A 23207-nucleotide genomic window follows, 5' to 3' on the forward strand; every position below is an offset into this window, starting at 1 on the left:
GTATGGTTTTCGGTGCAAGATAATGGTTAGGGATTCAGTTGGTTCAGTCGTGGTTGTTCTCCATTTCCTCCTTCTCCAGCCTCGTTCCATCTATCGTGATAGCTATTTATATACTAGTGCAAAGTGAGCCATCACTAGGGTTAGCACCAGAAGGCGTTATTCCGACAACGGACTTTTTTCCTTTCTCTTCATGCCAACCGAAAAGAACACAAAAGCTCGGATACTAGCTGAAGAACAATTCCACAGAGACTCTCTCACAAAAAAAGCCCAGACTTTTCTTTCCCTTCTTGACATGTTGATGCTCTCGCCATTTATCATCAACTACCTCTATACGTCCGCCTATATTCACCCTCTATTTCATTGCATCACTCTCCCGCTGTGCTCTTTGCACTGTCCCTCTTTCCCTAGCCCCGACCTCCCCCTTTGAGCCCATCGTTCTTTGCCTCTTTTCTTGCCCCCTTCTCCTCATCACGGCCGTTGTACTGCATCCCAATTCTACTACAAATATCGCTCCCTTGCTGTTCTGTAGTCGCCCTGATTCCCATTGACTCGTTCATCTTGTCCGCCAATACAAGGCCCCCTCGCTCCCCCTCTGCTCTGTAATACGTGCGTATCCTCGGTGCCCTGAACAATATAACATCATTTTGCATGTTTGTTCTACTTGTAGTGTCCCGTTAAATAGCTTCACTCCCAACTAGACGCCAGAACCCATAATCACAAACGAAGAAACAAAAAGAAAACTCCCACGCCCTAATCAAAGCCCCCCTCACGTCTTTGTAATCTTGCACACCAGGTCCATGCCGTCGACCGAGTCGCCTTCGCCGACCACCAGCCCCGAAACCTTGCCGTTGTGCGGCGACGAAATCACCATCTCCATCTTCATCGCGCTCAGCACCGCAATCGGGTCGCCCTTCTTGACCTCGGAGCCATCGTGCACGCGCAGCTCGACAAGCACGCCGGCCATGGGCGCGCCGACCTGGCTCGAGTCGCTGGCGTCGGCCTTGGGCCGGCTGACGTTCTCGACCGACGCCTTCTTGTCGTCGACAGTCACCTGCCGCACCTCGCCGTTCATCTCGTAAAATACCTCACGCTGGCCCGTGTTCTCGCTGAGCGGGCCGACCGCGAGCAGCTTGAGAATCAGCACCTTGCCCTTCTCGAGCTCCACGTGGAACTCCTCGCCAATCTCGGGCCGCGACAAAAAGTACCGCGTCGGCAGCACCGACAGATCGCCGAACCGCTCGATGAACTTGCGGTAGTCCTCAAACACCTTGGGGTACATAATGTACGACGCCAGGTCCGCCTCCGACACGGGCCCAATCTTCTTGTTCAGCTCCTTCTTGGTCTTGGCAAAGTCCACGGGCTCGAGGAACAGGCCAGGACGAGCATCCAGCTTTCTGCGTCCGCGCAGAGCGTCCGTGCGCAGAGGCTCAGGGAATCCGCCATAAGGTTGGCCCATCATACCCTCAAGGAACTCCAGCACAGAGCCGGGGAAGTCCAACTGCGACGCACGAGCCTTGACGTCCTCGGGCGTCAGCTTGTTGGAAACCATAAACTGCGCCAGGTCGCCAACAACCTTGGACGTCGGCGTGACCTTGACAATGTCGCCCAACAGCTCGTTGGCCTGCTCGTACGCCTTCTTGGTCTCGACCCACTGCGAGCCCAGACCCAGAGTCTGCGCCTGGAACATCATGTTGGTCAGCTGGCCACCCGGAATTTCGTGCTCGTACACCTCGGGGTCGGGTCCGGTAAGATGCGCCTCGAAGGGCGAGTACAGCAGGCGGAGCTGGGCCCAGTACGTGTCCAAAGCGCGGACGTGTGCGGGGTTCAGGCCAGGGTCCAGGTCAGAGCCCTCGAGCGACGCAATAATGGCGTTGATGCTAGGCTGCGACGTCATGCCCGACAGACTGTCAGTGGCAGCGTCGACGGCATCGGCACCAGCCTGCGCGCAAGCAACCATCGAGGCAACACCCGTACCAGCAGAGTCGTGCGTGTGGACATGGATAGGCATGTCAGGGTACTTCTCGCGGATAGATCCAATGAGCAGCTTGGCCGCATGCGGCTTCAGCACACCAGCCATATCCTTGATACCAAGAACGTGAATGTCGAGCTTGACCAGCTCATCAACGAGATCCAGGTAGTACTGCAGGTTGTACTTCTTGCCGGGGGTAAGCATGTCACCCGAGTAGCAAATAGTACCCTCGACAACACCACCGGCCTTGTGAACAGCCTTGATACCAACCTCAAGCTGGGCAATGTCGTTCAGCGCATCAAAGACACGGAAAATATCGACTCCGTTCTTCTTGGCCTGCTCGACAAAGTGGTCAATGGCATTGTCGGGCAGCGACGCGTACGCAACACCGTTGGCACCACGCAGGAGCATCTGGAAGGGAATGTTGGGCACAAGCTTGCGCATCTTGCGGAGACGGTCCCAAGGGTCTTCGTACAAGAAGCGCATGGCAACATCAAAGGTCGCGCCACCCCAGCACTCCAGCGAGTACAGGTTAGAGAGCGCATGGCTAGTCTCCTTGGCAATGTTCAGCAGATCAACCGTACGCACACGCGTGGCCAGCAGCGACTGGTGGGCGTCACGCCATGTGGTGTCCATGAGCAGAGTGCCCTTGTACTCGCGCACAGCCTTGGCAAAGGCCTTGGGGCCCTGCTCAAGGATAATCTGTCTCCAACCCTTCTTGCTGGGCTCGCTGACATCCAGCTTCTGTCCCGAAGCATCCTTGAGCACCGGCAGGACAATGTCGCCCTTGAGCTTGGGCTCACCAACCTGTCCCATGATGCTGCTACCGTTGACGGCAACGTCACCGAGGTAGGCCAGCAGCTTCTGGGCACGGTTCTGTCCACCAACCAAATCAAACAGGGAGGGAGTGTCGTCGATGAAGGTGGTCCAGCAGTTGCCGTCGATGAAAGTGGGATGAGTCAAAAGAGAAGCGAGGAAGGGGATGTTGGTCTTGACACCGCGGATACGGAACTCGACTAGCGCACGAAGCATCTTGCGGCGCGCAATTTCGTAGTTTGAGCCCAGGCAAGTGCACTTGACCAGCATAGAGTCGTAGTAAGGAGTGATGACAGCACCGGCGAAACCGTTGCCACCGTCCAGACGAACACCGTTACCGCCAGCAGAGCGGTAGACCTCGATCTTTCCGGTGTCGGGCTGGAAGTTCTTGCTCGGATCCTCGGTGGTGATGCGGCACTGGATAGCAAAGCCACGCGTGGAAATGCGGTCCTGGGTCAGGCCCAGCTGCTGCAAAGTAGCGCCGGCGGCGATCTGAATCTGGGCAGCAACAATGTCGATGCCAGTAATCTCCTCGGTGATGGTGTGCTCGACCTGGATACGGGGGTTGATCTCAATAAAGTAGTAGCGGTTCTGCTGGTCGACCAGGAACTCGGCGGTACCAGCGTTGCGGTAGTTGACTGACTTGGCAATCTTGACGGCATCGGCCAGGATAGCGTCGCGGGTCTCGACAGGAAGATCTTTGGCAGGCGCAATCTCGACTACCTTTTGATGTCTACGCTGGACGGAGCAGTCACGCTCAAACAGATGGACAATGTGGCCGTGGTTGTCGCCCAGCAGCTGGACCTCGATGTGCTTAGGCTTGTCGAGGAAGCGCTCGACAAAGACAGTGCCGTTGCCAAAGGCAGAGCGGGCTTCCGAGGTAGCACGCTCAAAGGCCTCCTGGAGACTGGCCTCGTCACGAACGACACGCATACCACGGCCACCACCACCAAAGGCGGCCTTGATGATGATGGGGAAGCCGTACTGGTCAGTGAAGCTCTTTACTTCTTCGTACGTGGCGACGGCATCCTCGGTACCAGGGACAACGGGAACCTGGGCGGCAATGGCCAGTTTCCGGGCCGACACTTTGTCACCAAGAGCCTCGATGACTTCGGGGGTGGGGCCGACGAACTAGAGACAGGTTAGCCATGTTTTAAGGAGAGAGAGGGTGCCTAGGATGCAACTTACAGCCAGGCCAGCCTTTTCAACCTTGCGAGCAAACTCGGCATTTTCGGAGAGGAAACCATATCCAGGATGGACCATTTGGGCGCCGTGCTCGACGGCAATCTTGACGATCTCATCTTGGGCCAGGTAGGCGCCAACGGGCGTGTACTGTCCTCTCTTGCCAATGACATAGGCCTCATCGGCCTTTTGTCTGTGCATGCTCAGACGATCCTCATAGCTGGATGCGGGTGGTGGTTAGCAGTCTGTAGAGAATACATTGGGGAGAGCAGCCACAGAGCTGGCACGAATGTTGCGGCATGTACCTGAAGACGGCAATAGTGTGAAGAGAGAGCTCATGGGCCTGGAGAAAGAAGACATGTTAGAACCGAGGACGCAAGGCAAGCTTTCCGGGGAGGCGGACTGGGGTAGACTCACGGTACGGAAAATCTGGAAGTAGCCGACAAGGATGTGTGTGTTAGTTTGGAGTACCAGGCAGGGAAGAGGGGAACAGTTGGTTTCATACACGGATAGCTAGAAACCCGGTTAGTCAACAGTTACACGATGCCGCGGGCCGGAGACGCGGAGGAGACTTGGGGGAGAACTTACGGATTTCACCACGATTGGCCACTGTATCGGACGAGCACGAGGGTTAGCAGACTGGACTGGCGGGTAGAAACAAGGTAGAGACATGCATGGATGACATAATATGGCGTAACATTGGGTGGTATGGGGGGCCCTGTAGGCGCAATCATGATAATGCATGCACGTGGGCCAAGGGAAGAGAAAGGCGGGGTTTGCGGGACGGGGCGAAGGGAAGCTCTCTGAGGAGAGGAAAATAGATGCTAAGAATGCATACCCAGAATCTTTTTGACCTGCATGATGCTGGAGTTGGCGCGAATGTGGTGGATAGTCTTTTGCTGCTCGTCGACATCGCTGTCGTCGAAGACATCGTTGAAGGTCGGGGCCGTCACGGGGGCGGCCATTGTGAGGGGGGTATGTGGCGGAGAATAGAGGAGGGCGGGCCGGAGAAGGGATTCTGGGGGAGACGAGAGTAGTGGTGATGTATCAAGAGAGGAAGACAAGGAGGAGGAGGAGAGGCGTGTCAACAAAGAGATAGAAAGGAAACGTAGTAGTTATACAGGGAGAAAGACACTTTTTGTGTTGAGAACTGGGCCTTCACCAAGAAGAAGAACAAAATGGACAAAGGACGAAGAACGAAGGAGGGGCAGGACAGAGGAGGAGTAGGGTAGGCCGAGATGGGAAGTGCGCGTGTTGGCGTCTAATATAGTAGTCAGCGGAGGCAAAAAAGAAAAAGAAAAGAAAAAAAACAACCAAGCTGGAATCCGGACGAGTAAATGGTAGTTAATTGTTTCTTTTTTTTGCTGCGCCGGCAACAAGGGAGTCCAAGCTCGAGCTTCTCTGCTCATGTGAATCCTCCTCCAATCCATTTGTCCTTGTGGTGGTGGTTGTGGTCGTCTTCGAGCAAGCGAGAGCGAGACAGAGAGAGGACCATCCGGGGACAAGGGACTCTTCCTCTTGCCCCTCCCCCTTCAGCAGAGACAGACTCCCACTGGCCGTGGGCTCTGGTGGGCCGTTTCGAGCGGCTCTGGGCGGCTCTGGCGCTGGCTCTGGTCGGTCGACACACCTCTCTGACGTGTGGTGCTATCAGTTATCAGCGACATATAGCTGTTAGCTAGCTACGTATAGTAGCCAGATTTGATAGCTAATAGCTAATCAACTATTCAGTTACTGGGGACCTACATTGGTAGAAGCGAGCTAATGCCCGAGGATAACAGCCCACTCCCACTCCAGCCGGGGCCAGTCCAGCTTCAGAGGCCCCCATGCTGTGTTTCCATGCCGGCTACAGGCCCTACAGGCTGTACACACTCCCCCCAGGCCCTACAAGACAGCTCTCCGCCCCGCTGGACACTGGCTGGGAGGATGGGAGCGGGGAAGCTCTAGCCAGACCAGAACCGCATTCGGGGCAACGAGCACCAAAGGGCAAAAGGCACAGGGAGCTGATAGGATAGCCGCAATCAGTAATCAGGAATAAATATTGTCTCAACCAGGACCCAGAGAACAAAGTCGGATTTTGCATTGCACTGCGAATATTTCCCTGTACTTTCTGGCACTTCTTTTATCGTCCCTATCTATGACTGTGGCTTTGTTTTGTTCACCTGCTCTCTGATTGGCCAATGCAAAATGGGGTCCCTCGACTTGATCATCTGCCCCGCCATGGCGTTGCAATCCCGAGATGCCGTCGACCAAGGGTTATACATAATAGACCCTAAGATGTGTTCGCAGGATTCAAGACCACCAACGACTCTCCAACTTGGAGCGCTCAGAGGGTCTGTGAACTCCTGGGGATGGTTTTTTTTTTCAGCTAGCGATTGCAGACCTGCCTCGGTCAGCTCCAGCTGAGGGCTAGGCTGGCGAGCACCGCACATATTTGAAGGTCCAGAAGCACAGGCGCAAGACGTATACCAGAGAAGACCACTCTCATGATGTGTTGGACGTTACACCCCAACTAACTACACGACTACTATCCCCTCCTCGACACAAACAATGGCCCTGTGTCTTGGACTGTCTTTCCTCCCCTGGAATCTCTCCATAAGCCTGGAATCTGGCCATTGCCAGTCAACGCCGTCTCACTCGGCTCAAAGCGATGCCATCTCTCTCCTCTCAACGCTCGCTGACCCTCCACGTTGTCTAGTGATTCGCCAACAAGAAACAAGATCCATAAGGGTAGCAGCACAAGCACACGCAGCACTACCACCCAGGGACCGTGAAAACAAGACTGGATTAGTGTGATTGGCGATATCTGATCTGCCCCGAGCCACGGCAAACTGGGGTATGTAGCATGGACAGCTAACTAGAGCGTAGTATTGGCCCCTCGTCCAAGCACGTCTGAAGCAGCGAGGCACGAGGCAGATACTGCGGATTGTTTAAGGGCTCCTGACCCCTCGCCCAAGAGAGAAGAAAGGATCACGACTCCAACTGCAGACCAAATCACATGATGCCGGCCAACGTCCAACATGGCCAGCCCGTCCTCCAGCCTTGCAACACAACACCAACGCCCGCGTAGAAAACAAGGCCAAAGTCCCCTCTTATCAGTCCATGCCATCCCATGAATCTCAAGAAAAAAAAGAAAATCCTTGCAAGTCACATGTGTCCACGAGTGCGACTCTGGTCCACGCCGAGCTTGCTCTCTTTCTTTCTCTCTTACAGCTCCAAGAGACAAGGCAACTATGACGACATTCTGGAGGTTGGGTAAATTGGTCCAGAGCCAGAGCAGGGGACATGACCGAATGAAAAAAAAAAAAAAAAGCTGCAGTCTTGGCTGCTACCCTATACCAGCCCTCCCCTCTCCCTTCCGGCCGCCCTGATATCACGACGCAAATCTAACAAGCCCATTTCATGGACCGAATTAAATTAGTGAACAAAACCCAGGCCAAAGCCAGCTCCTCCGCCGCCGCTCTTCTCTTCCAACACGCTAACGCTCGTCCTTATCCTCCGACTTCGGGGGTCACCTCCCCCCCTCCACAAAAAAAAAGGTCCAGGCCTACCCGAAGCCCGGCACAAGCCCGAGCCTTGGGAGTCCTGCATTTTCATTTTATTTTCCCCTTGCAATCCTCCCGTCATCCACTCGAGTCATGGGCAGATGAGATGGACCGATTACTGGGCAAAAAAAAAAGATTTAATACGCCCATCTTACTGCCGGTGACTGGGCCCATGGGCTGATTCAACCATTACCCTCCGTTTCATTTGACTCAGCGCTGGCTGCTTAGCTTACTTGGTTATAGTTTTGTTGACCATGGCTGGTACCATCACGATGACTCGCTCGCTGTGTTGACCGGGCTGAGAGGGCGTCTGTGCTTCTTGGCTGGTGGTTGTATCGTATCAACACTGCCACTGGGGACGGGTGAAAGAGAACGCGGTGGGATTGCATACATGGTTGGTGTTTTGTTTCTCTCTTTTTTGATATGACTCTCTAATACTAGTAACACACACAGAACCTCAACACAACCACGGCCCCGGATCATCTACACGCACGAGCAGAGCGTCTGAGGCGCGGGTCTGGGGCGCTGCTCTGCCCTACTTCGGCCCACCCGCCGTCATCCAATGCCGGGGCCTCTCTTACTCTTTTTTCTTTAATTCTTCCCTGTATTCTCTGTCGTCGACCGGGCTTACGTCATGCACACCAAGACAGAGACCAGACCAAAGGGTCATCGGAGAACAAAGAAAGACAAACAATGCAGGAATCCGGAACGCACCTAGAACCAACCAACAGGAGAAACGATGTTTTAAAACAAAAAGAAAAAAAAATGTAAAAGAGAAATCATAAATGCTTAACTTCGGTACCAAGGCCTTCCTTTCTCCTCCACCTAGTGGAAAAACACCCATCTACGCCTTGGCTACAGGCACAGCAGCCTCGGTGGCCTTGGACAGCACCGCCTTCTCCTTGCCGCCCCAGTAGTGGTAGTCGATGTAGCGGTAGCCCTGGGTCAGCTGGGCCGCCTCGTTGACCAGGTGGCAGCCGAAGAGCAGGAAGTTGCGCGGCTGGACGGCGAGCGCGTAGCGCATGAAGACGCACGAGTAGACGACCAGGGCGCCGGTCATCTGGCCCGAGATGCTGTTGAAAAAGGCACAAGGTTAGAAAACGAATATTCACATGGCGTGTGTGTCTGTAGGAGAGGGGCTCGGTGGTGTTCCGGCAAAAGATAGTCCGGGCCTTGACACCTGACGTCTCGGGGTTCCGGGCCGATCTTCCCCTTTGATTTGCTCAATGAAGCGTGTAATTTCGGACAAGATAAGGGCGTAGCGGGCTTAATATTTTCTTTCTTTGGTAAACGTACAGAGAGGCATCCTTCTGAGTATCAAGAACGGCGGCAACGGGAATACCAAAGTTGGAAACGGGACCCCAGAAATCTACGCCGAAGCAAAGAGAGAGCAGGTTAGTAAGAAAAGCATGGCGGGGGAGCTTTTTTTGTTTCTTTCTTCTTTGGACCGGACATTGTTCTGGACTCTGAGCTGGAATTGGCCTGCTAGCCGGCCATCGGGCTGGTCATTCATTGACACACAGCCACCGAAGGGTCTCTCCCCTGCCCCAAGGTCCGGCGCCGGAGCCTCTCCCATATATCTCCCCGAGGGCCTACCCCCGCACCCCTCCCCCGGCTTACAACGTTCAGAGGATCATAGCCAAAGCACCAGAGCCAGAGAACAGAGCAGAACCAGAACCCGATGAGCAGGAACCGTAGACTTACGCGTTGAGCAGACGTAGTCCGAGACGGGGTTCGACCGGATCTTGGCGTTGAGGGCCTTGATAAGAGAAGCCATTGCTGCGGTGTTTTCGTGTGGCTGTGGGTGTTTTTTGTTTCGGGGAGTCGTCGGCGTCGGCGTCGGCAGAGAAAGTCGTTTGTCCGGACTCGAGAATTTGCAGGGCGGGCTCAAGGCGTGGGGTTGGTGATTGGGAAGGTTGATTGCTGGCTTGAGAAGTTGAGAATTGGGATTTCACTTCGAATGTGGAGGTGGATTTTTTTTCTGTCTCAGTCTCTTCCTGGGAGGGACCCAAAAAAAAAAAGACGGCAGATAAAACTAAAAAAAAAAGAACCCCAGAAACAACTAGGAACAAGATAAGGTAGATATTAGCGCTGAGAGCAAAAGAACAACCACGAACAACTTTGTTTTAACCATTCAACTATTAAATGTTAATTCTACATCACCCGCTGCCGATTTTATAAACCACCAACACCAATTCTGCCTCGCAAAAGTTGGCGCCTGAAGAACAAGGTCAACTCCGCTGCACACACCAACACCGCCCAAACCCCGTCCTGTTTCTTTTTCTCTTCCTGCAATCCGCGCTTCTTTCTGCTCCTTAAACCCCGCCACACGCCTCGGGATGAATCTCGAGAGAGGGATAAGCAGAGCTGCCCACTCTTACCACACACATAAACTCCTCTCTCTCTTTTGCTACATGTCTCAGCTCCCAGTCTCACACTTGCCGAGCCTCCAGGCGCCCTTTGGTCAAAGCCAGCGGAGTCCCATTTCAACTCCGCCTGGAAACGGCAGTGCCAAGCGAGTTTCCCATCCGGGCGCTTTTCGTTTCCCTCCTTAGCATATGCACGTGACATGTGTTATTGGGGTCAGGGTTAAAAGTAACAAAGACACAGTATTTATGCAAAATAATTCGCACATGGCCATGTACGCTAAATCCTTACCAGAGACACAGTGCAGCACAGTGACTGCACAATACCTCAACACATCGTGATACTCATAATCGTAAATTCAACGCCGAGGCGGCCCCAGCAGCACAACGGACGGACAAGACACCATATTCCTAACGTAGCTCGTCTGACAACTTGGCCCTGGTCTTATGCAAGGTACCGATACGTCGGGGTGTCCATATCCTCGATGCGCTCAATGTAGTCTCGCGACAACAGATCCTCAATGCGCTTCTTGACCAGGGACACATCGGGACTGAAGCGCGACGCCATCTGCTTGATGACCTCTGTGACAAGGGGCGTGTGGCCCAGTTCCTTGCGCTGTCTGCAAAAAAAAAAGTGGTTAGCTGTGGGGGTTATTTCTTACACATGGACGCTTTTAGGCGTCGGCCGAGGCCAGACTTACTTCATAATGCGCACAATAGCCGCGTCAATCAGGTGGCCGCGGCTCTGATCGTTCTTCTGTTCCGTGGATTTGCGCTCGGCGTCGCTCTCGACCTTTGCCGACGCCGTGACGACGGGCGCCTTGATCCGCGTCGTCTTGCTGACAAACATGGTGTTGAAGGCAAACTTGTCGCCGGGCTTGACGCTCTTGCCCGTCGGCTCTTTGAGTAGCATGCGGCACTTGGGCGCGACCGATAGCGACATGAGCGTGCGCACCAGGTCCGAGTGCGGGATGTTTGTGCGCTCGAGAATTTCTTCAAATGTGAGCGCCTGGCTGTGTGGAATGTTGTTGAAGAGATCGAGCACTAGCATCCCGTGCACCGGGACGTGGAGCTCATATCGCCGCTCGCGCCCGAGCGCGCCGGGCTTGCCTGGGATTGCCGGGAACGTGCATGTAATGTCTGCTTCGCCAAGCCCGCCAACCCACGAGAGAGTACGGCCGCTGTGCTCGCCCAGGTAGAATTGGTTGACGCTGTCGATGAGGGGCTGGATATGGGCCGGCCACTCGCAGGCAATCAGCTGGTCTTCCTTGCCTATACGCTTGGTTTGTCCCAAGATATCCAAAGGCCATGCACCATTGGTCAAAATGGTCATGCTTAGTTCAACCCCAGATGCAGTCTTTTCCGCCGCCATGGACTCACGGTATCTGGAGGTGAGGCCGGAAGAAAGCTCCAGATCGCGGAACATACTTTCGAATTTAGACGTGTAGCTGTTGCCAAACTCGTGCTTCATCCGCGATATCATGAGCTTCTCAGTGTCCATGCTCTCCGACTTTTTGAATAACAGGCGGCGCGCCAGGTGTTTCTGGTAGTACCGCTCAAAGAGATCCTTCTGGTCAATGTATCGGATAACCTTGATCATCTGGTCAAGCAGTGTCTCAATCTCAGACTCTTCCTTGCCGCGGATGCCCTTGCGGAAGCTTTCATCAATGTACAACGAGATGAACTCGGCGCAGCGTGCAAAGCCGTTGATGAAGCCCGAAAAGCCTCTGCTCACAGCAGCAGAAATGTGTATCTTGCTGTCACAGCACTGCTTGACAATTTCGGTAAACTGGCCTTCAAGCTCTAGTACCTTGTCAACCCACATCATGGCCGCTGCTGTTTGTTGTGCTGCGGCATTGGGTGTCTGTTGCTTGGCTTCGGTCGGGGCGCTGCTGCCATCGTCGGTAGCCTTGGGCGGGGGCGCAGAGAAGTCTGTATCTTCAAGGACCTTTTCTATTACCTTGCCCATTTGCAGGACCTTGGCTCTGAGAGACTTGTTGAACTGAGAGGTTTCGGGGCTCACGCGACTCTCCAGCTCATACAGCTTGCGGATTTGGTCAAACTGCTTGTTGTCGATCATGGCGTACAGGCCCGAGGATTCCATATCAATAAAGTCTGCCAAGGGGGCCCGAATCATCTCATCGTGTAGTACATCCAGGATTTCAGGTAAAGTGCTTTTGTGGAGGTACGTGTGATATCGATCGGTTTCCTCTTCAATGCGCTTGTTGCAATGCGCGATCCACGCTGGCGTGTCGCCATTTTGCAGCAGTAGCTTGCACTCATTTTTGTAGAAATCCCGGGAATCTTTGATGAGACTGGGCACAAGACTTGCTACGTACAGCTGCTGTGAGTCCTTGCTGTGTTCATTTTCTGCAAGGCCGTTGAGCATAGAAACACAGGACTTGAGCCTGAGTCGATCGATAACCTGGCCGTTGCGCTCCATGGAAATCTGGTCCAGGACGACCTCGAGCACGAGTTGCATGACTGTATCATCGCCAACCCTGGCTTTTAAAATATGGTCCCGAAACAGAGCCATGGCTGTTTCGTAGACGGTCGGCTTGTTATTTTGCTCAATATAGCTGCGGTCGAGATACATGCACACATCGGCTATCAAGACGGCAGCCGTGCCGTATGTTGACCACAAGTCTCGAAGGAGACCTAGAAACGCCCCGCCAGCGGTATAGCGCTCGTTTACGGAACACATGGTGCCAAGCATCTGGGAGCGGTGATTTGAGCCCAGCTGCGCGCGTAGCAGGGGAAACATTTCTGTTTGAAGCCACTGTGCTTCGAGCTCGCAGATTTGGTTGTACAGAAACTCGCCTTGACCCATCACAGCGAGATTGTACGCTGCTCGGTATAACTGCTCAAAGACTAGCTTTGAGGACTGCTGTTTGTGGATATCAAGAATGGCAGACTCGAGGATTTCCCACATGTATTCGGGAGACATGCTATTTCCAACGCGGCGAGGTCCAGCCATGGCCATCTATGGGACAAGGTTAGCTACAGGGCAAGATTTGCAGTGGCATATGCCGGCTGCACAAGAAACACATGGAATATATGTGAGACTCACTCTCGTTGAACCTGGGACGCGGATTTTGGTCTGGCCGCCACTGCGGCGCCCGCCGAGCCGTCCGGACATCATCTTGACAAAGGACGTTCAGAGACGCAGGAGGAAACGTCGTTCCAGAGCAGAGGAAGAGCCCGCGATTGGGACCCAAGACACACAGGCGATATCAAAGGCGAGGCTTCAAGGTAAGCAGGGTTAGAGGGCGCTGTGCCGGGCTCCAGGGCGATAGTAAAGTGAGGCTGCAGGAGCAACAGCCAGCGAGAGTTACGCCGAGAACGGCTTTGAACAGGGCCGGACAAAAAGGCGAGATGAAAAGCACAAGAATCCAGGCCTACGGTACTTGCGATCCAGTGCTGATACAGAAAAAGCCAAGTTTCGTGATGGTGGTGGCAGCAGTTGCGATGTGATCTAATAAGCGGCGGCGTTATAGCGGGGCGGTTGAGAACGGCGCAATTCTGGTGTCACGGAGTTGCACAAAAAGGAACGAGGCTTCGGTGAGATGGAAACACGAAGCGAGGCTGTGTTTTTTTTTTTTTTCAAAATGTGATGATGGCGATGGCCGCAACTGAGAGCTGGAGTTGTGCAAAAAAAAAGTCGAATGAGATTGTCCAGGCAAAAAAGGCAGTTGGAGCTTGTTGCTATTTTGCCAGTGACGCTGCTTCCATCTGTCTGCGTCTAGGCCTAAACGGGCTGGCTGGCTTGTGAGAGCCTGCTGGCGCCTGAGTGCGCAAAGTGACGTTATCGATAAAGCTCAGATGACTAAGCACACTGATAAGGGTTTACAGGGAATCTAGAGGGTTCCATGTCTGTATTTTCAACTTGACTTCTGCCACAAGCTTGTGATTACACACAGAGCATCAACCACTTGATTTTTCCCGCTCGCTTTCTTCCGGGCTTCCATCATGGCGTCTGTAGTGCGCCCCTTGCTGCGTCCCCTGCGCCGCTTTGCGCTCCCGTGCGCTCGGCCGGCAATGCTTCTGGCCCGGCCCGCCTTCGTCCCACTCTCCCGCAGTCCGGCCGCTTCATTGCCGGTGCGATATTCATCCAGCAAGCCGACCCCGAGCGCACACCCATCTCCGGCTTCTCCCGACGATGCCAGTAGTCTCCCGGCGTCTTCTGAGCCCAGCGAGGTGCTCCAGCGCAAGCTGCAAGAGCCGCATTACCAGCTGACCTTCACATGCGTCCCGTGCGACCACCGCTCAACACACATTATTTCCAAGCAGGGCTACCACCACGGATCAGTCCTGATTGCTTGCCCCAACTGCACGAACCGCCACGTGATTAGCGACCATTTGAATGTCTTTGGTGATAGATCGGTGACGGTTGAGCAGCTGATGAAGGAGAAGGGCGAGAAGGTCAGGAAGGGCGTGCTGGATGCAAATGGCGATGTTGAGTTTATTGGCGAAGAAGGGTCTTGAGATACTTGACCGGGTTCTATCAGCGTGTACGATATAGGGGAATATAGAGACGGACAATGCGTAATACTAGATATGCAATTCACGATAACACGACCACTGCGACAACAGGGTTCGTAACAAATCATGACATGTGATTGAAGAAAGACAACAAAGACAAAAAACTCCAGATTTTCTTTTTCGCTCGTAAAAAACGCCCTACAATGCAAAAGGATATATACACCCAAGACAAAACAATAGACAAAGGAGATAATACGCCTGAAAAAACAACAAAAACAAACAAAACTCTCCTCAATTCACTTTTACCACCCCTTGTAGCTCTGGCGCATGGTCTTGTGATCCTGGCCTCTCTGCTGTCTCTTGATCTTCTTGCGCTCAAACTTCTTGCGCTTATCGCGCCCATACTTCTCCGGCATCGAGACAGCCTCGATCTTACGCTTCGCCTGGCGCTGTAGCCGGCGAGCGCGCACCTCGGCGCGCACCTCGAGCAGCGTGCGCGTGTACTCCTCCACGCCGACGCGTTTCTTCAGCAGGTCCATGAGAATTTGCGCGCGCGTGCGCACGCCCTCGTGCTTGTTTTTGAACGTCTCGTCGATGCTAAAGGGTGCCGCAATCGTCGGGTCGGTCAGGTGGTGCAGCGGGAAGAGCACCGTCTTGAGGTACGCGGGCAGCGTGGCCGGGGCGACGCGTCGGCACAGCGTTTCGAGAACTTCCATGGCTGCTGCCTTGGGGTACATGGCGAGCGCACGGGGCGCGGTACCACGGCGGAGAACAAAGGAGAGCTTCTTGAAGAGGAAGAGCAGGTTGAAGGTCTTGGTTTCCAGGCTGTCGTTTTCGTCTTCACGCTCCTCCTCAATGTCGACGACGACAGGCTCGGCCTCGGTGCCCATCTCCTCTTCGTCGTCCTTTTCGGCGACAGTCTCATCTTCTTCCTCCTCCTCCTCTTCCTCATCCACTTCTTCCACAGCTTCGGCACGGGCACCGTCCGCTTGCGCCAGGTGTTGGCCTAGGAAGATGAGCATTTGTCCGGCTTCAATAGCCAGCGGCTCCTCCATTTGCCTAGTTGTCAGAATGCGCAGAGCCAGGCGGGAGAACTGCTCGATATCCTCTTTGTTCAGCTGCAGGCCATGGGAGCCGTTCAGGACGTCCGAGTCGGCGCGGCGGTTGGCGGCAAAGTCCATCAGGTACATGCTGATTAGGCGCGTGGCATTCAGCTTGACAGCATTCTCGGGGTGGACCATCCACCGGCTAGCGCCCTGCCAGAGAGATGTGCATGCGGGGGACAGCAGTGTCTGCGGGACACGCGCCGTGAGGATGCGCGTGGCGTCAATAACCACATTGGCCATGTCTGCATCGGACGCCTCATTGGGATCTTCTGGCAGAGTGCTAGCCAGATGTTTCAAGAGCAGCTTGAGATCCTTTTTGTTCTCCGGGGCCGTAGGACCAGTCTCAAAGTAGAGGCCAAAAGTCTTGAGCGCCAGTGTGAAGACAGCCTTGTTCTCCTCGTTTGACGCCCAGCCACGAAGGAGTCCTAGAAAAGTAGTTGTGTGCTCGGAGCCGGCGCGGCGGAAGATTTGTTTGACCAGCTCGACGGCCGCAAGGCGGCACTTCTCCGAGTCATCGTTGGCAATGACCATGACGAGTGGCAGGAAGCATGTGCCGGCTACCTCCTGCACAAAGTCGTCGGCAGACTTCTGCAAAAGGAGGTGGATGATTTCCATGACTGACACACGACCGCCTTCGCGCTCATACTGCAGGTTGGACACAATAAAAGACAGCTGCTTAGTCCAGCGAGCCTTTTTCTGTGGGTAGTCCCGAAGAAACTGGAAAAAGGCACCACGAGCTAGGTCGCGCGTGTCTTTGTCTTCGTTGGTGATCATTATGGTGCCGACGTAGTCTAGGGTATCGTAGACGGTCGCCGTCTCAATCTTGCGATCCAGAACCGCACGCAGGAAGTTGAAAGTCACGTGGCGGTAGAGCATGTTGGTCAGATCATCCTTGAGCTTCTCGGCAAGGATATCAACAGCAGCAGGGCGAACTTCAATGTCAGGACGGTCGCGCAGCACAATGGACAGGAACTTGAGGGCAGCCTGCGCGGCCTCGGTAGTCGTGGAGTGTGACTGAGAGATAGTCTTGGTGGCCTCCTTGACAGCCACCTTGTAGACGCCAGCGGCATCGGGCGTTGGGAAGGGGACCTTGGAGATGGTCACGAGGAGCTTGAACACGGCAATCTTGACCTCCTCTTGGCCATCAACGATCGAGTCACCCAAAATGGGAACGAAGCCAGCAAGGTTGGTCGCATTGCGCAGGCTGTCAAAGCGCTTTGTCACCGCGCGCAGCAGGTCAATGGCGAAGCGCGTCAGCTTGTATGTGTGCTTGGACGTGGCTGCACGGTCGCTCTTCTTCGCACCCTTGACAATCAGATACCGGCGCAGCTTAGGGTCGATCTTGGGCTGCTTTTCGACTTTTTGGCTGCGGTACACCTCCTTGATAACCTCGTAGCAAAAGATCAGGCTGTCGCGGGTTTCGGCGGCGGCATTTTGAATCAGACCAGCAGAGATACGTGCGAGGAGAGCGTCAATCTTGCGAACAATCTTGAGATCGACCTTTTGCAGCAGCATCTGCTGCATGGGTGCCACCAAATCGGACAGATGGGTGATGGAAGCCGACTTGGAAATGAGCTCCATCGAGTCCTGACTCTTGCTGGACTTGATCTCCTTCATCGTGGTGGTGTAGCCATCAGCATCCTTTTCCTGGCCAATCACACCAAAGATGTCGTCCATAATGATGGTGACCATGGTCCCCAGGCAATAGTCAAGGCTGCCCTGACCAAACTCAGGGATGACAGCCAGCAGCAAGGAGTGCATTGTGTACGAAAGAACGTGAAGTTGGTAGCCACGCTGCAGAGCACCCTTGAGTTCGTTGAGAATGAAGCCAAAGTACTTGGCTCCGAGCACCACAGCAATCTTGACAAGTGTATCGCGTGCCATCTCACGGGACTCCCACGCCTTGGAGCGAAGAATATGGCAAATATCTGTCAGCACCGACGCCAGGCGCGGGCTCATCTCGGACTCGGGAAGAATCACTAGCAGTCTGACGATGATGACACCGACAGGCACACGGTACGACACTTCGCTCTCATCCTTCTCGTGCAAGTGCTTCATCATGGGCGGCAGGAAGTTGTTGATGATGTCGCCGTTGAGCTTCTCCTGCTCTGGAAGAGACAGCTGAAGCTGGCGTGCCGGCTTTGTGCTAGTTGGTGCGACTTGGTCCACTTCCATCGGCGATGAGGCATCGGCAGCCGCGTCAGTGACACTCTGTTCCGTGTCCTTTTCCTCCTGATTTTCAGCACTGCCAGTGCTAGCAGAGCGTTGCCTCCAGGCTTCCATGAGAGAGTTTGCAAATCTGCCCATCAGGCGCACGTTCTGCTTCTGGAAGTCGGGCTTGCTCTCGATATATCCAATGTACCGCAACAGAATCGACCGGTAATGGCGAAACTCGAGCGAAAGTGCCAGGTCTGACAGGACCGTTGTCGCGTTGGAGCCCATGGCGGGGTCTAGACCTTCGCTACGACCAAAGATGAAATGTTCTAGCAATGGGATAAAGAACATGCTGAGGTTGGTGCTGCTAATTTCGCACTCATCATTGGCCGCGCGCAGAATGTCAAAAGCCTCCAGTTGCTTGGCTGTCGACGGGCTTAGGATGTTGAAAAAGAAGATGGGCTCCGACGCATCCTCCTCCATCTTGCGCAGGCCCTTAAGGTCGGCAATCGGCTGCCACTCGGGGATGTGAACCAGCATGTGACCCATGACACGAAGACACTCGCGACGTACAGTTTCGGCAGGCTCGCGAGCACAGTTGTACATGGCAGGAAGCACAATGTCCTTGAGCTCGACTTCGTAGGCTGTCTTGGCGTCGGAGTCGGTAGTGCCAGCAACATCTTCAATGAAGCGGCGCAGGCCGTCGGCCGAGTTGGAAGACAGGATACCGTACTCCTCGTCGAACTTGAGGTAGAAGACCAAGTTGTGCAGAAGGGGCAGCCACTGGTGCGCTGTCAATGGAGTCTCTCTGGCCTTGTAGATTGCGGTGTAAGCCGCCAGACGGCGGTCGTAGTCGGGCTCGTCAGAAAGACCGTCGGCGAATGCGTTTAGCTCCGTACACAGATGGGAAGTCTCGGCAAGAGACTTGTCGCTGTCGGCCAGGACGGCCAACACGCGGCACAGCGAGTCTCTGTTCTCGCGGTCCCGGAAGTAGCTGAATAGGCTAGCCAATGCATCGCGGATCTTGGTTGAGAGCTCCGAGGCGTCAACCAGACGAGGGCCTTCAATGGCAACAAACTTTTCGAGTACCAGCAGAATCTTTCCCTTGGTCCGGGGGTTGACCTTGCGGGGAGGCTGGCCCAACAGTCGGGTGGAAATATCCAGCACAGAGCGGACATTCTGCTTGGCGTCAACGAACGGCGAAATGTCGACGATAGTGTCAACGCAGGCTTCAATCAGATCGTGGGATGTCGTAGCAGCTTCCAACACAGTCGTGATCTGGTGCAGGATGCAGTCCAGGTTGGTTCCGAGCAGTTCTGTCTTGACCAGCTCATTGAACTCGGATTCTATAGCCGGTAGCTGAGCAATATTGACCAAGTTGCGGACGACGCGCAGCGAAAACACCTTCACATCATCCTTGGCCTTTTCAACTGCGAGGATTCCCATCATCTGCGGAAGTAGCTGAGCATCGATGCCGATGAACATGGCAGCCTTGGGTAGCATCGACCAAGTGGCGACCAGCTGCAAAACATTGGAAACGCCCTGTGCAGACTCAATAGGGAGCTTCTCCAGGCGGGGTGTGATGAGCTCGGCGACCATAGACGGCGCATAGGCAGTCCATGCGAATAGAGGAGCATTGCGGAACAGTGAGTTTAGGCACTTCAGACCAGCAGTGCGGGCAGAACGAAGCAGAGAGTTGTTGCTTGCCTGTTCTTCCAGTTCCTCGACATCTTGGTCTTCCTCAGCGATGCCACGGAGACGACGCACACAGAAGAAAAGACAGTAGAGAACGGCGTTGGAGAGGGTCTCTGTGTACGGTAGCACGCTGCTACCTAGCTCAGACACAAGAGACGAGGCCATGTTCAAGAAACCAAACATCTGGCGGACGGGGATGATTTCTTGGTCCACAATCTCAGTCTTGAGCTTGCCGCCGTCGCCCATAATGCGCACGCCACGGAGAGCACCAAGCGAAATTTCAATAAAGTCGCCCAGATCAGTGACGCTGAGGTTGCGCAGCACGGCAAGACGGGTAGCCTGGAGGCCGTGGCGACCACTGGCTATACCCTTCTTGGAAATAGTCCGACCATACAGCAGACGCAGCAACACAGGCATCAGCTCGCCCCGGTGCAGAGGCTGGATCTCCTGTTCGCCTTGCAGCATGAGCGTCAGCTCGTTCTTGAACTTGGAGTCGTCCAAAAGAGTCTCGAGGCGCTCGGCATAAGGCTTCACACCATCCTGCTTCCACGTCAGAATACCCTTGAGCGCCAGGCGCTGGATGTCGACGTCACCGTTCTCGAGCAGACTGAGCAAGGCAGTGTACACCTTTTCGTGCTGGAAGAGTACGCGCGGATTGACAAACTGCTCAATGACCTTGAGCATGGCCTTGCGATCAGACAGCGACCAGCTCTTTTGCACATCGAGATCGGTTTCTTCAGCCATGGTCTTGGCAGCCTCTTCATCGTTGACAGACCATGAGAGGAAGTGCGGGATGAAGTGGCGCGACTTGGTTTCGGCCATCATTGGCAGAGCCCCAAAGGCCTTGAGAGCACGGCCTCGGGCCTGGTCACAATAGTCATCGACAAGACTTTGCTTCTCGTCAAAGGCAGCCAATAGCTTGCCAACCGCATCTTCCACCGTTTCAAAGACCGTTTTCGACAGAACCTTGGTCTTATCGACGTTGGTGCACTCAAAATCCGTCATGTAGCGTTTTCCGTAGTCGGCAGTCTGCGTCGCACAGCCTGTCCACCTCGGCGACGGAACAGTAAGCCAATCGAAAGCGAGAACGGACACATGGTCTTCGCCAATCTTGCTTTCGGCCAGCTTTTGGATAGCCTCGATGGCGTAGTCCCAGACAGGCGCAAGCTTCACCGTCAACATGCCAAACAGGAAAGAGGCAGTAGCCTTTTGCATCCACGGGGTCTCAATGCTGGCAAAGCTGATACCCAGTTTGCGCATTAGCATGCCAATATGACGCGTGTTGGCCAGGTCCAGGGGCGTATGCTCGATGCCAATCATTGTATCTATGCACTCGTGGAGCTCCTGGCCCTGGAACATGGCGCGCAGCAGGAGTAAACTGTGATAGCGCAGCTCGTGAGAGGGCGCAGCCAAGTTTGCTACGAGCGGCATAATGGCAGTTTCAATGTCAATCGGCGACTCTGACGCCCGATTGCCGGCCTCATTGGTAGCTTGCTGGGCGGGCAATTGTTGCTCGTACGACAACATCGACTCAAGAAACCCAACCGACCGGCCGAAACGAGGCAGAGCCGCACGAAGCAGGGGCTGAAGAGAGGCATCCACGCTACCCGCGCCCTTGACCATGCGTAGATATGCACGGAATCCGCGGCTCACGATAAAGTGTACCTCGTCCGAATCCAGAGTTGTCGTTGGTCGCAAAGACAGCTTCAGCTTGCGTAGCATCAACTCGGCAATGCGCGCATTAGTTGAGGGATGCACATTGCAGGTCTCAAGCACGCGGAGCAGAGACGCATACTTGGGCAGGCACTTATCCCGCCAGGTCTGGGGATCTTTATCGTAGGCTCCTCGTTCGGGGAAAGGGTAGATCTCGAGCTTTTCGAATTTGTTGACGATCTGAGCCTGCCAGCCTTGTGGGATATTGAAGCCCTCCTTGTCGGTGGGATGGGGTATGGCATGGAGTTCGAGGAGGCGGGGGAGAAGGAGGCAAAGCAGCTCTTCATTGTCGAGGTCGGCGTAGCAGGTAGCCACGAAGCTGCGAGAGAGTATGCGGTTAGCAATGGCAGACTACAGTGTCGGAAAAGGGGCCTTCAGTCTTACCTTTGGAAGTGGTTGAGGAACAAGCTCTTGAAGCGCACACTGTCGAGCTCGGCAAACAGGGAGCAGAATTGGATGTACCATCTTGTGAAAGGGTCGCGGTTGAGGATGGTGGTAAATGGAATAATGGAGGTGATGAGTGAGTCGATGGGCGCCAGTTGCCACATCAGAGCCACATTGAACACGACGTGGTTCCAGAACGGCGCATGTTGGTCTTCCGAAACAGTCACAGTCGGCGAAACTTTGGAGATGGTTTCTAGAATGCAAATCATGGACTTGACTAGTGGCGCCCAATCGCTGATTCTGGAGCCTTTGCGCACACCGATCAAGGTACCGTAGATCCTGATGATCGGTAGTAGGCGCCACGCGACGGAAGCTGTCTTTTGGTTTTGGATCTGGGCATTCCCATATTCGCATATCGCGACCACAGTCTCAGCCATGGCTGTGGCATTCGAGTGGTGGATGATACTGGTCGTCACGCCACAGGTCACATCTGTCCAGATGGACTCTCCTGTGAGGGCGAACTCGTCATTGGGTATGGAGCGCAGCAGAGAAATAATCACAGCGGCACCGTTGGAGTGGACAGTCTGGCTGTTTCCCTTGCACGCCTCGGCGAACATGGTCATCAAGCCATCCTTGAACAGCAAGAACTGGCGCTCGCCACGCTGGGCATATAGGTCTTTACGCACATGATGAGCCAGCTTCTGGAGCGACGACTCTCGGGTGGACGGCGACGCAGCTTTCTTGACCAGGAAACTCATGGCCTCGGCAGCAAAGCGCGCAATATGCGGCGGCACTTTGCTCTTGCCGAGCAGCGGCGACAGCACATCGTACGTGGGACGCAGATCCGGCACAATCAGCTTGGACAGGTACTTGAACAGGAAGGCCAGGGCGCCAAAGGTCCACTCGACGACATCGACCTCCTGCGGCTGGCTGGCCACGCCGACAATCAGCGCAAGCGACTGGGGATAGTATTTTTCAAAGCGGGCGCCCAGGTCGTGGGCAAAGGATGTGAGAAGATCGAGCAGCGGCTCCAGACTCTCCTTGTCGTTGGCGCCAATGTGCTTGGCCAGAAGCCCAAAGATGCGGTCTTCAAAATGCAGAATTTGCACGAGCGTCTCGCACAGCGGCGACGCCTCGCGGCGGAACGTCACGAAGCTGCGCGAAATGTTCATCTCGCTCCATTTCTGCAGCGCGCTGCCAAAGTACGACGCCTCGGCAGAGTCATCTTCCGTGTCGAGGTCGTAGCGGCGGACTTTCTTGATGGGATCAAGCGAGTGGAGCTTGGAGATCTTGGCGGTGAACGACTCCCAGCGGTGATTCTTTTGGTGTGGTGTCGAGGGCTTTGCCTTCTTCTTGAGGATGCGTCCCGACGGCGGCGGCATGGCGGGCAGGACGAAGGCGATGTGGAAATGGTGAGGGCGATGGTGGTGGTGGTGCTTGGATCGGCGACAATGATCCGGCTCTAGAGTAGAGTCTGTATAAATGGTTTATGCAGTAAAATAGGCGCTCTAAAACAACAATGACATTTGTTTTCGCTGCCCTGTAGCGTGGGCGGATCGGTTCAGAGTTTTCTTGTTTGTTCGTCTCAATAATCTCGTCCTGCTAAACATTTGTCTGAACGGAAACCCCACTGGCGAACAAAATCTTGGAAATTTTTGTCGGCTAATCTGCGGCTCAACTGATAAACCACGCTATCGTTATCGATATGATCCTTCTGGCTGACGGGCTGTTATCTGGCCAATCAACTCCCAGTCGCATTTTTGCTGCTCGTAGCCTATGATACCGAGCTGGCTTCAGT

The 23207-nt window shown here is 54.5% G+C and overlaps 5 protein-coding genes across 5 annotated transcripts; 1 reads left to right on the plus strand and 4 right to left on the minus strand.

Moving 5' to 3' along the window:
• Nucleotides 1-766: 766 nt before the first annotated feature.
• BROUX77_006934 (uncharacterized protein) lies at nt 767-4932 on the minus strand (the record flags this gene model as incomplete). Its single annotated transcript, XM_073751973.1, has 7 exons — nt 767-3916; nt 3974-4187; nt 4273-4310; nt 4385-4396; nt 4473-4480; nt 4556-4576; nt 4806-4932. The coding sequence occupies 7 exons, from the start codon at nt 4930-4932 to the stop codon at nt 767-769; spliced, it is 3570 nt and encodes a 1189-aa protein (XP_073603081.1).
• Nucleotides 4933-8353: 3421 nt separating this feature from the next.
• Nucleotides 8354-9286, minus strand: BROUX77_006935 (uncharacterized protein; the record flags this gene model as incomplete). Its single annotated transcript, XM_073751974.1, has 3 exons — nt 8354-8582; nt 8806-8878; nt 9214-9286. 3 exons carry the CDS (start codon nt 9284-9286, stop codon nt 8354-8356), a joined length of 375 nt encoding a protein of 124 aa, XP_073603082.1.
• Nucleotides 9287-10320: 1034 nt separating this feature from the next.
• Nucleotides 10321-13017, minus strand: BROUX77_006936 (uncharacterized protein; the record flags this gene model as incomplete). Its single annotated transcript, XM_073751976.1, has 3 exons — nt 10321-10495; nt 10577-12858; nt 12946-13017. The coding sequence occupies 3 exons, from the start codon at nt 13015-13017 to the stop codon at nt 10321-10323; spliced, it is 2529 nt and encodes an 842-aa protein (XP_073603083.1).
• An 827-nt stretch (nt 13018-13844) lies between these two features.
• BROUX77_006937 (uncharacterized protein) lies at nt 13845-14360 on the plus strand (the record flags this gene model as incomplete). The annotated part of the gene is made up of 1 exon (XM_073751977.1): nt 13845-14360. The coding sequence occupies one exon, from the start codon at nt 13845-13847 to the stop codon at nt 14358-14360; it is 516 nt and encodes a 171-aa protein (XP_073603084.1).
• A 299-nt stretch (nt 14361-14659) lies between these two features.
• Nucleotides 14660-22791, minus strand: BROUX77_006938 (uncharacterized protein; the record flags this gene model as incomplete). The annotated part of the gene is made up of 2 exons (XM_073751978.1): nt 14660-21344; nt 21410-22791. 2 exons carry the CDS (start codon nt 22789-22791, stop codon nt 14660-14662), a joined length of 8067 nt encoding a protein of 2688 aa, XP_073603085.1.
• Nucleotides 22792-23207: the final 416 nt, after the last annotated feature.

This window comes from Berkeleyomyces rouxiae, assembly GCF_048999995.1.
Source record: "Berkeleyomyces rouxiae strain 22BRR77 chromosome Unknown BrBRR77_ptg000009l, whole genome shotgun sequence".
Taxonomy (NCBI): Eukaryota; Fungi; Ascomycota; class Sordariomycetes; order Microascales; family Ceratocystidaceae; genus Berkeleyomyces; species Berkeleyomyces rouxiae.